Source organism: Xenopus tropicalis, chromosome 8, assembly GCF_000004195.4.
Source record: "Xenopus tropicalis strain Nigerian chromosome 8, UCB_Xtro_10.0, whole genome shotgun sequence".
NCBI classification, from domain to species: domain Eukaryota; kingdom Metazoa; phylum Chordata; class Amphibia; order Anura; family Pipidae; genus Xenopus; species Xenopus tropicalis.
In genome coordinates this window covers 58,723,601-58,735,835 of record NC_030684.2, presented here as the reverse complement: position 1 = coordinate 58,735,835, position 12,235 = coordinate 58,723,601, and the positions used below count along the sequence as shown (strand labels likewise).

General features: G+C 39.6%; 1 protein-coding gene across 1 annotated transcript in view; it reads left to right on the top strand.

Annotated features, from left to right (window-relative positions):
- The window catches only part of radx (RPA1 related single stranded DNA binding protein, X-linked), a 33,422-nt gene extending 23,355 nt beyond the window's left edge, over positions 1 to 10,067 (top strand). The window contains exons 9-14 of the mRNA XM_002934535.5: positions 2,624 to 2,772; positions 2,900 to 3,105; positions 6,959 to 7,020; positions 7,796 to 8,065; positions 8,274 to 8,435; positions 9,354 to 10,067. Coding sequence (XP_002934581.3) covers positions 2,624 to 2,772; positions 2,900 to 3,105; positions 6,959 to 7,020; positions 7,796 to 8,065; positions 8,274 to 8,435; positions 9,354 to 9,499 — 995 coding nt within the window. The 3' untranslated portion in view covers positions 9,500 to 10,067. The remainder of the gene's footprint in view (positions 1 to 2,623; positions 2,773 to 2,899; positions 3,106 to 6,958; positions 7,021 to 7,795; positions 8,066 to 8,273; positions 8,436 to 9,353) is intronic.
- The last annotated feature ends 2,168 nt before the right edge of the window (positions 10,068 to 12,235 follow it).

Here is a 12,235-nt window from a genome sequence, read left to right as displayed (position 1 = left end):
TCTCAGACTGGGTTCACTAAAGACGCAGATTTCAGCCTTATCAATTCTCTTTCAGGAACGCATAGCCCTTTCTGAGGACGTTCGCACATTTCTTCAAGGTGTTGCTCGCATCTCTCCCCCGTTTAGACATCCTATACCACCTTGGGATCTAAATCTGGTTTTGAATGCTCTACTCGACAGTCCCTTTGAGCCTCTGTCGGAGGTGGAGGTGGAAATACTCACATGGAAAACTGTGTTTCTCGTAGCCATAGCCTCAGCCAGAAGAGTGTCAGAGTTGGGGGCCCTATCCTGCTCGGACCCATTCCTAGTATTTCACGAGGATAGGGCGGTACTTAGGACCATTCCTGGGTTCCTACCCAAAGTGGTTTCCAACTTCCACATAAACACAGAGATTGTGCTACCATCATTCTGCAACAAACCCAAGAATGACAAGGAGACCAGACTTCATCGACTGGATGTGGTCAGAGCGCTCAAGACATACATTGCTCGCACCCGATCGTTTAGGAAGACAGATTCCCTATTCGTGATTCCTTCAGGAGCAAAGAAGGGTCTCCCAGCTACAAAGACCACCATTGCACGCTGGATAAGAGAGACAGTAAAGAGAGCTTACATGGCACGAAAGAAGGTTCCACCAATCAAGCTCAGAGCACACTCTACCAGAGCCCTAGGAACTTCATGGGCACACAGGAATCTTGCTTCGGCTGAACAAGTTTGCAGAGCGGCCACTTGGTCTTCTCCACATACTTTTACTAAATTCTACCAATTCAATACATACCTGTCGGCGGAGGCAGCCTTCGGAAGGAAGGTGCTCCAGGCAGTAGTTTCTTAAATGGTCAGAGTTCTTCCCTCCCTACTGTGGGGTGGCTTTGGTACGTCCCCACGGTCCCTGTGTCCCCCTAGACGTGGGAGAAAAGGAGATTTATGTACTTACGGTTAAATCCTTTTCTCTCCAGTCGTAAGGGGGACACAGGGCTTCCCTCCCTGAATTCTTGTTCAAAATATCTTCAGTCTTGTTGAGAGTTATAGTTATATTCTGTTACGAGTTAATTCTTTGTTACAAACTAAATCCCTTCCGGTGTGACAGGGGATAAAGGGGAGAGGAGGAGGGTCCACATCTCTGTATTCAGTGTCCTGCCTCCTGATGGGAGGGGCCCTTTACCCCACGGTCCCTGTGTCCCCCTTACGACTGGAGAGAAAAGGATTTAACCGTAAGTACATAAATCTCCTTTTTTAAATGCAATCATTGCAGTCATTCTTGCTCAAATTTTTAGACAAATCCCTGATTTTTCACATAATCTAGTAACTTTATTTATTACAATTAATATGGCCGAGCTTCAGCTGCCAAATGGCAGTCAAACAAGAGGAATATTTAACCTTTAGCAACAGTATTAATATATTTGTTTGTAAAAACATCTAGCTTGCAGCAGTTTTGTATACTTCTTTTTTTGGGCAGTTTTTCTCAGAATTTCAGGTCTCAGCAAAGAGGCAGTAGAAAGATATTTGCCTTTATATGTTGTGTGAGTGTCTATTGCAGAAAATCTGCCTTAGCTGCTTCATATCTCCTTACTGTATGCCCTGTAGTTTTGAAGAAAGTTTAAATGCACCAAAAAATTTTAATTGCTAAATTACTTAAGAGTTCTACCCCCAACCCTCAGCTCAGCTTGCCCACTACCTGCTAGTTACAGAAACGGTTCTTGATTTGTATATACCTGCTATGTATCCATTGTTGAGTTGGACCACCCATGAGCACAATACATTTAAAACCATAGTTTCCATTTCTTTATTAGAAAGCAAAGAAGACTATGTAAAGCGAAGATCATTTTGTTTTTACTGTGCCGTTCCTGGCTAAAATCCACCTTGTGTGTGTATGAACAGGCTGATGCTAGTGGGCTTTATTGGCATTTTTCCACCAGAAGAGAGAGAACACCAAATGTGACATAGAACTTGTTCCCTTTGCAGTCTTTACCCCTGTAATAAGAATAGTTTGTTTATATTGGTATAATAAGCTCTGCATAAACAAACCCCCTTCCACCCCCTTTATAGCCTTTGATTCTTACCACATTCTGAAAGATTATTGTACAAAGGGCCTCAGTGAACTGATAACTTGTTTTACTACCTTCTACTCCTCACACAGTTGCACACAGAAACCAAAGACGTTAGATAGTGGAAGACCAGTTCATTTAAAAAAATAACATAAACCCGAACTATTAAAAAAACAGGCAAAATGTATGCTCAAAACAAGCTCCATTTGTTGAACTTGCGCTGGGAAAAATGGGTAAACTATCCCATTTAAGGCTTCATCCAAAATGTGTGCGTAAGCTGCCTGATACTGTGAATACTGCCATAAAGCCTGAATAAACAATATAATAATATGCTAGTTGTATTACTAATCTCTTATATATTGTTTTATCATTCCTTTATTTATGAATAATGGGTTAATTACATCTGGCATAATGTACTAGTAAAAAATCCAAACTGACAGTCAGGGTTCAACATCACTTGTTCTTCCGAGGGGTTAGGATAATTATTCATCTCTTGTAGAATAATCCTGTGCTCCTTTGCCCCAAAATTATGTAAAATAAATCTCTTTTAGAAAGTGACAAATTTTACTTTTATTTTCCAGCTGGAGAAATTCTAAAGTTATTCAGTGAATTAAAGGAAACCATTTCACAGCTTAATTACAGAGAGCGAAAACGTGTTGCAATTCAGGGCACTATTGCTGCTATAAAATATGTAGGCTGTCATGGTTCTGCTGAAGATACCTCTAAACAGGTAACATCTATATTACTCTCTGGGCCTTGTTTTTATGTGTTCTTTATGTGCAGAACATTTTGCATGATGTGGTTATGTTGGGAAGTTGCATTACATTGCAATACATTTCTTCTTGTTTCATGTTTAGGACCCAGTGCTGCTTCCTTTGCTGGAGAGTTCTGTATCCATTTCAACTGAAGAGGCTTTAGAGGTACAGCATGAGACCCGGCTAGAACAGGATGAATGCTCTGATGCCCAGCTCCAATTAGGAGAAGAGAAACAAGCTTCACATGAAGAAATTATTCATCTGAGCCCAATAAAAAGAAGGAAAAAAGACCAACTTGAAGTAAACCAGTAAGATGGTTTCCAGCTTATTTATTTCCATTGTTTGGCATATATGTCTGCCATTTGCCTGCAGGACAATGCAGTGTATAGTAGTGATCAGGGCTGTGGAGTTGGAGGCAATTTTGGGTACCCGGAGTCGGAGTCGGCAAAAAATGAACCGACTCCAACTCCTACTAAATTTAAATGGGAATAAAAATAAATAAATAAAGCAAGTTTAAATGTCCCAATTAAAAAACAGTCATAATTAATTACTTCTCTGCTATAAGAATAAAGCCCAATGTACGCAGTGCATAAACGAACACGTTGAGTGACCATGAAGCATGCTTTTCATTGACTGTATGCTTCACTAAATGGGACGTAACGCACAGTTACGGTGCGGCAGCTCCACTGCGTCGGGTTCCTCTGTTACAGGGAACCAAATGCCCACTGTGAACCTAGCCTAACTCTCACTGATAACTAATTAAGTAAAAAAAATTTGCAGGACTAGAAATACTTGTATACGTGAAGGGAATGGATAGTCAATAGTTTAAAGTAACAGTAACACCAAAAAATGAAAGTGTATAAAAGTAACTCAAATATAATGTGCTGCTGCCCTGCACTGTGTGTTTACTTCAGAAAATCTACTATAATTTATATAAATAAGCTGCTGTGTAGTATGGGGGCAGCCATTCCTGCACTGGTACAGCTGGGGTGTTTGCTACAGAAACCCTACTATAGTTTATATAAATACCCCGCTGTGTAGCCCCGGGGGCAGCTGTTCCTGCACTGGTACAGCTGGGGTGTTTGCTACAGAAACCCTACTATAGTTTATATAAATACCCCGCTGTGTAGCCCCGGGGGCAGCCATTCCTGCATCGGTACAGCTGGGGTGTTTGCTACAGAAACCCTACTATAGTTTATATAAATACCCCGCTGTGTAGCCCCGGGGGCAGCCATTCCTGCACTGGTACAGCTGGGGTGTTTGCTACAGAAACCCTACTATAGTTTATATAAATACCCCGCTGTGTAGCCCCGGGGGCAGCCATTCCTGCACTGGTACAGCTGGGGTGTTTGCTACAGAAACCCTACTATAATTTATATAAATAAGCTGCTATGTAGCCATGGGGGCAGCCATTCCTGCACTGGTACAGCTGGGGTGTTTGCTACAGAAACCCTACTATAATTTATATAAATAAGCTGCTATGTAGCCATGGGGGCAGCCATTCAAAGGAGAAAAGGCACAGGCACATAGCAGATAACAGATAAAACACTATTGTATTATACAAAACTTATCTGCTATGTAACCTGTGCCTTTTCTCCTTTTTTCCAGCTTAAATGGCTGCCCCCGTGGCTACACAGCAGCTTATTATTTAAATGATAGTAGTTTTTCTGTAGCAAACACAGCAGTTTTACCAGTGCAGGGCAACAGTGCATTATATTTTTATTACTTTAAAGCTCTTTTATTTTTTGGTGTTACTGTTCCTTTAAGACTGAACATTTGAAAAACTGCTGTAATTCAGCTGTAATGTTAGCTTAAACTTTAAACATGACTATGGGATTCTAGGGAAATCATTAGTAGTAGGAGTATAGATAAAATTGTCTTTCAGTTTATTATCAGTTCAGTTGTGTTTTAAGTGCCCCTTCCCCTTCCTGGATGTATAAAATACATTAGCATATTTAAAACAGAGGAGTCGTGGAGTCGGAGTCGGAAGTATCAGAAACTGAGGAGTCGGGAAATTTATCTACCGACTCCACAGCCCTGGTAGTGATTGTCAAGGACCATACAATAGATTCTACATTTATGTAGAGTGTAATATTTAGTACTTTTTTTTTTTTTTTTTTTTAATTGTGGCAGCGGCAGCTGCCTCCCCTTAGTTCCAGCCCTGGTATCCAGCATTCTTCAGAACTTAGGGTTTTTTGTTGTTTCTTAAGCTTAACAGGGCAAACAGAATGATTGATGCTATTCCATGTTTGTTCCATCCGCAGTATACATTCCCTTAACCCTCTGTTGTGACTGTTGTGTTAGCTTGAGTCCATTATGCAGGGTAATTGTTTGTGCACTGGGAATCGAATTATCTACCTTGCAAGGAACAAACGTGGAGTATGCCCTGTTGAGCTCAAGAAATAACAAAAACCATACATTTTAAGTGATCAAACAATATGAAAAACACATGCCCAGCACAAGCTTTATTCACTGCACTTGTTAATGATAAAGTGGCTTGCAAAAGTATTCGGCCCCCTTGAACTTTTCCACATTTTGTCACATTACAGCCACAAACATGAATCAATTTTATTGGAATTCCACGTGAAAGACCAATACAAAGTGGTGTACAGGTGAGAAGTGGAATGAAAATCACACATGATTCCAAACATTTTTTACAAATAAATAACTGCAAAGTGGGGTGTGCGTAATTATTCAGCCCCCTTTGGTCTGAGTGCAGTCAGTTGCCCATAGACTTTGCCTGATGAGTTCTAATGACTAAATAGAGTGCACCTGTGTGTAATCTAATGTCAGTACAAATACAGCTGCTCTGTGATGGCCTCAGAGGTTGTCTAAGAGAATATTGGGAGCAACAACACCATGAAGTCCAAAGAACACACCAGACAAGTCAGGGATAAAGTTACTGAGAAATTTAAAGCAGGCTTAGGCTACAAAAAGATTTCCAAAGCCTTGAACATCCCACGGAGCACTGTTCAAGCGATCATTCAGAAATGGAAGGAGTATGGCACAACTGTAAACCTACCAAGACAAGGCCGTCCACCTAAACTCACAGGCCGAACAAGGAGAGTGCTGATCAGAAATGCAGCCAAGAGGCCCATGGTGACTCTGGACGAGCTGCAGAGATCTACAGCTCAGGTGGGGGAATCTGTCCATAGGACAACAATTAGTCGTGCACTGCACAACGTTGGCCTTTATGGAAGAGTGGCAAGAAGAAAGCCATTGTTAACAGAAAACCATAAGAAGTCCCGTTTGCAGTTTGCCACAAGACATGTGGGGGACACAGCAAACATGTGGAAGAAGGTGCTCTGGTCAGATGAGACCAAAATGGAACTTTTTGGCCAAAATGCAAAACGCTATGTGTGGCGGAAAACTAACACTGCACATCACTCTGAACACACCATCCCCACTGTCAAATATGGTGGTGACAGCATCATGCTCTGGGGGTGCTTCTCTTCAGCAGGGACAGGGAAGCTGGTCAGAGTTGATGGGAAGATGGATGGAGCCAAATACAGGGCAATCTTGGAAGAAAACCTCTTGGAGTCTGCAAAAGACTTGAGACTGGGGCGGAGGTTCACCTTCCAGCAGGACAACGACCCTAAACATAAAGCCAGGGCAACAATGGAATGGTTTAAAACAAAACATATCCATGTGTTAGAATGGCCCAGTCAAAGTCCAGATCTAAATCCAATCGAGAATCTGTGGCAAGATCTGAAAACTGCTGTTCACAAACGCTGTCCATCTAATCTGACAGAGCTGGAGCTGTTTTGCAAAGAAGAATGGGCAAGGATTTCAGTCTCTAGATGTGCAAAGCTGGTAGAGACATATCCTAAAAGACTGGCAGCTGTAATTGCAGCAAAAGGTGGTTCTACAAAGTATTGACTCAGGGGGCTTAATAATTACGCACACCCCACTTTGCAGTTATTTATTTGTAAAAAATGTTTGGAATCATGTATGATTTTCCTTCCACTTCTCACGTGTACACCACTTTGTATTGGTCTTTCACGTGGAATTCCAATAAAATTGATTCATGTTTGTGGCTGTAATGTGACAAAATGTGGAAAAGTTCAAGGGGGCCGAATACTTTTGCAAGCCACTGTATATGTTAATGTGGGTAAAATATCATTCTAATTACCATTAAATCCATAATTGCCTTTTGCAAAGTTCTTTGCAGGAAATAATGCAAGATCAAGAGAAGCCAGCTGAGGAACTTCAGTCCACTGAAGGTAAATTCATTTTGGATCATTAGAGCTTGTAATGTTTGCAGTACAGATCACTGCAGTGTACTAGTCCCAAATATCAGAAGCAATGTAAAAAAAAAAAAAAAAAGTATGTAAAATGGGTAACAGTAGGGTCACTCCTCAGGACAGAATTCTACCCCTAGCAATACTAGGCCCTGCCTTAAAGCTTCCTTACTATAAGCCTTCATAGTGTCGTTGGGTTGCTTCCATAAGAGGAAATTATTCTTTTATGATTCTGCAAAACGCCATTTGAATGTCAGTTATTACTTTGTAAAGTCAAGGGTACTTTTACAGCTATGTATGTAATTTTGGTGTATGTGTAGCAACGTGTATAATTCTAATGTGAAAATTAAGTTTTGAGTCTGGACAAAAGCCACACAAAAAAAAAAACAGCATTGTGACTTTTGTACACAGTTTCACACCAGAATTTCCTCTCCACCTAAGTTTCTCCAGTTGACTTGCAGCTTATGGCAAGGTCTGTAATTAAGCCAGTGGCTTAAATTCTGATGTCGGGTAGGGTAAGATTAAATACAAAGATAAATATGCTATTCTGGATTTTGCAGTGTGGTTAGACAGTGTTAGCATTAGTGCAATGCTTTATAAATATGCTGTTTATTTAAAGCCTTATTTTGTTTATATAAAGTCTTTTACACAGCTTGATAAATAGGCACCTTGGTGTGGGACATGAAGCAGAGAGGGTACACATGTGCATCTGTAAGGCTTGGCGTCACACTCACATATTCTCTTTTAACATCTACAGGAGTTTCTGATAAAGAAACCGAATACCACGGATTCTCTTGGGAAAGTAGTCTATGGTCAGAAGTCAAGCATTCCATAGAAGAACACCTACATTATTCCAATGTAGATTTGGAAAGTATTCCCCGCAAATTTGATTATGCTCAAAAGGAAATACTTATGGAGCAATATAATCTTCATCCAGCTAAAATGTCACAATTTCCTCATCCCCAAGGGCAAATTGAGGAGTTTAAGCCTGCCAGTAACCTTGGTCACTATAAATTGACTATACTCGGTAAGTGATTGCATGCAGTTTAGCAGAGCAGAAGTGGGGGCAGCTTTTAGTACATTCACATATGCTGCTTTAATTTTTCACACTATAAGGAAATATGGAAGTCTTTCTTAGTATTTGGGTAATTTGGCTTTTTTTTTTTTCACTCCATGACTATTGACTATTTTTAGTTTTCCCTTTTCTAACTCTCGTCAATGCTGTGTTTCTGCAGGCATAAATCGAAAGGCAGCAATAGATGTTGTGTCTTTGCCTGTTTTGTGCTCCAATGACTCATATGGATTGGGCATGAATTTTCTTGCCCAGAAGACTGGTGGGGCTGATAATTTCTGTGAGAACGTAAATTTTATGGAGCAAAACAGGTTTTCACTTCAAGGTGAGGACCAAGCCTTAATTATCACTTAATTATCACTCAGTAATTATACTGATACTGAAACTGTACGTTATAGGTAGGATTTAGTTTCACTTTTCTTTTTAAAGAGAAGACCTTAGTTTAAAAAAAATATAAGCTCTCACTCCTATGGAGAGAATACATCTATGCATACAAAGAGCTGCTGACAAATGTGGCTGTAAAGAGCGTGATATTATTTTTCATTATATAGCACAGATGTAAGCAGTCTGTAAAGCACTGCAAAATATGTCTGTGCTATATAATCATATCATATATCCGTTTCTTTCCCAGTGGAGCTTACAGTCTATTCCAATCGCACACTATGGCCAGTTTTATTTGTAGCCAATTAATCCGCTCTAATTGGGGCATGGCAGGAAACTGGAGTACGCGTGTATTCCAAAACCCAAGTAAGCACAGGGGAAGAACATACCACTCCTTTCAGGTAGTGCCCTGGTGGGGTTGCCACTCTTGTTGGAGGCAATAACCCAGACAAAGGCAGGGTGTGGTAGTCCTTTAATGGCATGTGAGCCTTCTGTAAATCTGCCAATGTACTCCTGAGATCTCCAAGGTCCCAGGCCCAGGATTAAAGGGTAATTTCACTACAGAGCACCAGGTACCTGGTTTTGGTTACTCTGGGAGCACCGAGCAGCCATTTATTTGAATAGTGTGAGTACACACAAGGTGGATTTCGGACAGAAAATGCACACAAGTGTTTTCTGGACAAAATCCTGCCCATTGTGCACAGTAGCAAATGCTTGCAAAGTCCGTGTCTGTTTCATCAACATTTGGATAATATGTTAGAGCAACATTATTTGTTCCCTTTTTCATATCTCTACTAACATGTTACCGCTTTACTATTCAAACATCTCTGACTTTAAATTATGTCTTACTCTCCTATTCTAGGTGATGTTTTGAAATTTGTGAATGCCAAAGGCAGGCTACGTGTCATTTGCATCTTAGACATCTGTCACCTGGGAGAGAACAGAATTGAAGTTTACCTCAACAGAGTTTATAACCTCACTAGTCCTGAAACAGAACCAGCCTCATAACACCAGTAGATTATTTCCCCCTTATTTTTGGACAGTTTTATTTATAGAATGCAATTTATTGTGTTTTTTAAACTTTGTGTAAATAAAATACCTTTTTAAAATATTTTTTTTAATATTTTAAAACAAGTTGTTTTACATGTACATATGTAACAGAGGTATGTGGTTTTGGTCTTTTTTTTAAGGATTGCGTCCATTTGTCATACCTGCTTTGTTTTATTTAAATAAGACAAAAAATTACTGTTACAATGTGTCTGTTAATATTGTAATGATGATAATTAAGTGGAAACCTATTTTGTTGGTGTTTGTGCGCGTGTTTGTTTGTGATCCTGACAGGTAATCATTTTCTGCAATGCTCTGTTGTATATATAGTATTCTGTAAAATCATTCTGGCATCTCTTTGCTACATTCCTGTGGACTCCATCTTACTATCATGCTGGAGAAAGACTGAGGAAAAGACACTGTTTACATTAGTCAGTAAATGTTACCTAAAAACATTGTGTAATATTAAAGGAAAACTGTGACCCCAGAATAAATACACAACAAAACAAATAGTTTATTTCATATTAAAGGGATACTGTCATGATTTTTTGGTGTATTTTTTATATTTAAATTACACTGTTTACATAGCAAGTACTTCACTCTACTATTTAAAAGTTTATTCTTGAACCAGCAAATGTTTTTTTTTTTTAGTTGTAATATTTGTGTGTAGGCAGCCATCTCAGTGCATTGTGTCTGAGTCTGAGCTTTCAGTTGAAGCCAGTGCAACACATTAGAGCTGCTTTCAGGTTCCTCCTACTCCCATGTAACTGGAGGAGTCCCAAGGTTGACTTGGATTTCTTACTATTTAGTGATATTCTGATATCTACTGGAAGCTGCTATCTTGCTCCCTTCCCTTTGTTCTGCTGATCGGCTGCTGGGGGGGGCAAGGAAAGGGGCTGGTAACATCAGCAGTATGTGTGACTGACGTTAAGCAGAGCACAGGTCACATGGCTGTGGCACCCAGGCAATAGGCTACTTGAAGGAATGATTTCATGGGAAAACATGTTTTTTTTCAAAACACATCAGTTAATAGAGTATATGTGTGTGTGTGTGTGTGTGTGTGTGTGTGTGTGTGTGTGTGTGTGTGTGTGTGTGTGTGTGTGTGTGTGTGTGTGTGTGTGTGTGTGTGTGTGTAGAAAAAGTCTGAGGTACACACTTATAGGATTACAACCTGGGTGCAAATCAGAAAGAACATCTCAATATATCAAAATATATACACAAGTAATACTGTACAACAGATGCAAAATTCTCATTATTTTCCATTCAACTTTAATTTCATTTGACGATTTTAACATGTACGTTCATTTTGAATGCTGAATGTTAAAGGTTGTAATTAAGAGTCTGTGCAGATGACTTGCAGGAAAACTTAATTTCAGTATTCAGCAGCATTTGTTTGAATACCAATTACAAATATCTTTAAAACCACTGAAAGTGTGCAATTAATGGATGGAACAGGGAAGTTACATTCTTTCATGAAACATTTGTTTTTGGATGAAGGACCCCCTTAACCATTATGTCTCCCAGCTCTCCAAATAGGTGGGCAAGGAGAGCTTCCAGTGAGGGTGTAGCTTACTGGTCATTTTGTTGTGTAAAACAGGAAGATTATGGTGTTTAATGCATCTACTGCCAGTTCTTTATAAGTACAACTCTGATGCTGCCAGCATGGTTTAACTCCTTGCAAACATGTTGGAATAGACAGATATGGGACCTGTTATCCAGAATACGCAAAACCTGGTGTTTTCCGGATAAGAAATGTTTCCATAATTTGGATCACCATAGTAAATCTCCTAAGAGTCATTTAAACATTAGGTAAACCCAATAGGATTGTTTTGGCTCCAATAAGGATTAATTATATCTTAGTTGGGATCAAGTACAAGGTACTGTTTTATTATTACAGAGAAAAAGTTAATCATTTTTTAAAATATGAATTGTTTAAGATGGCCTTCCCATAATTCGGAGCTTTCTGGATAACGGATCTCATACCTATACTGGGACTGTGTTGCACCCAATAGATTCCTTTTCATGGAAGGGGTTGTCAGTAACATTTTCTGGACTGTATCATTGGCATTCTCCAGCAGAAGGCTGTTGGAGGATGCTGGGAGTTGCATTTTAATTACAGGAGGAGGGCTGCACAGGTTTTCTAAATTACTCCACGTACACCTTTGGATTGCTTATGTTAATACATCTCAGTTCTTTTTGCAAACATGGTGTTAATTTGTGACCTCCTTTCATTTGAGTTCCAAATGCAGTATAAAGCTGCTCATAATTAACTTCTCCAGCAACTATCATTCTAGCTTTTTTTAATGGAAAAAAGGAGGGCACGTGTATGGCTACATTACTTAATACTTCAGATTTTAAACATGTTTGCTGATCTTGCTTAAATAAACACCATGTTCATCAATTGAGCATAAAAGATATGGGAGCCCACAGTAACTGCCTGATGGCTTGTGGTACAGATGTTAATTTGCAATTCATTTTCATGTGCTAAAGGCTTGCAGTGATAGAATAAGGTGGAGTGTCAGCATATTTCAAAGCGGTTTGTTTATAGAGTTGGGAATATTGCTTGAATCTCTTTTAATGGCTGCTCCGAGTTAAACTATCTTTAGATATCTGTATACTGAATAAAATGGGGAGACAGATGCTGCTGAATACTGATTGAAGGTTTTTTTCTGCAGGACATTCAGTGCAGTCTTTTAA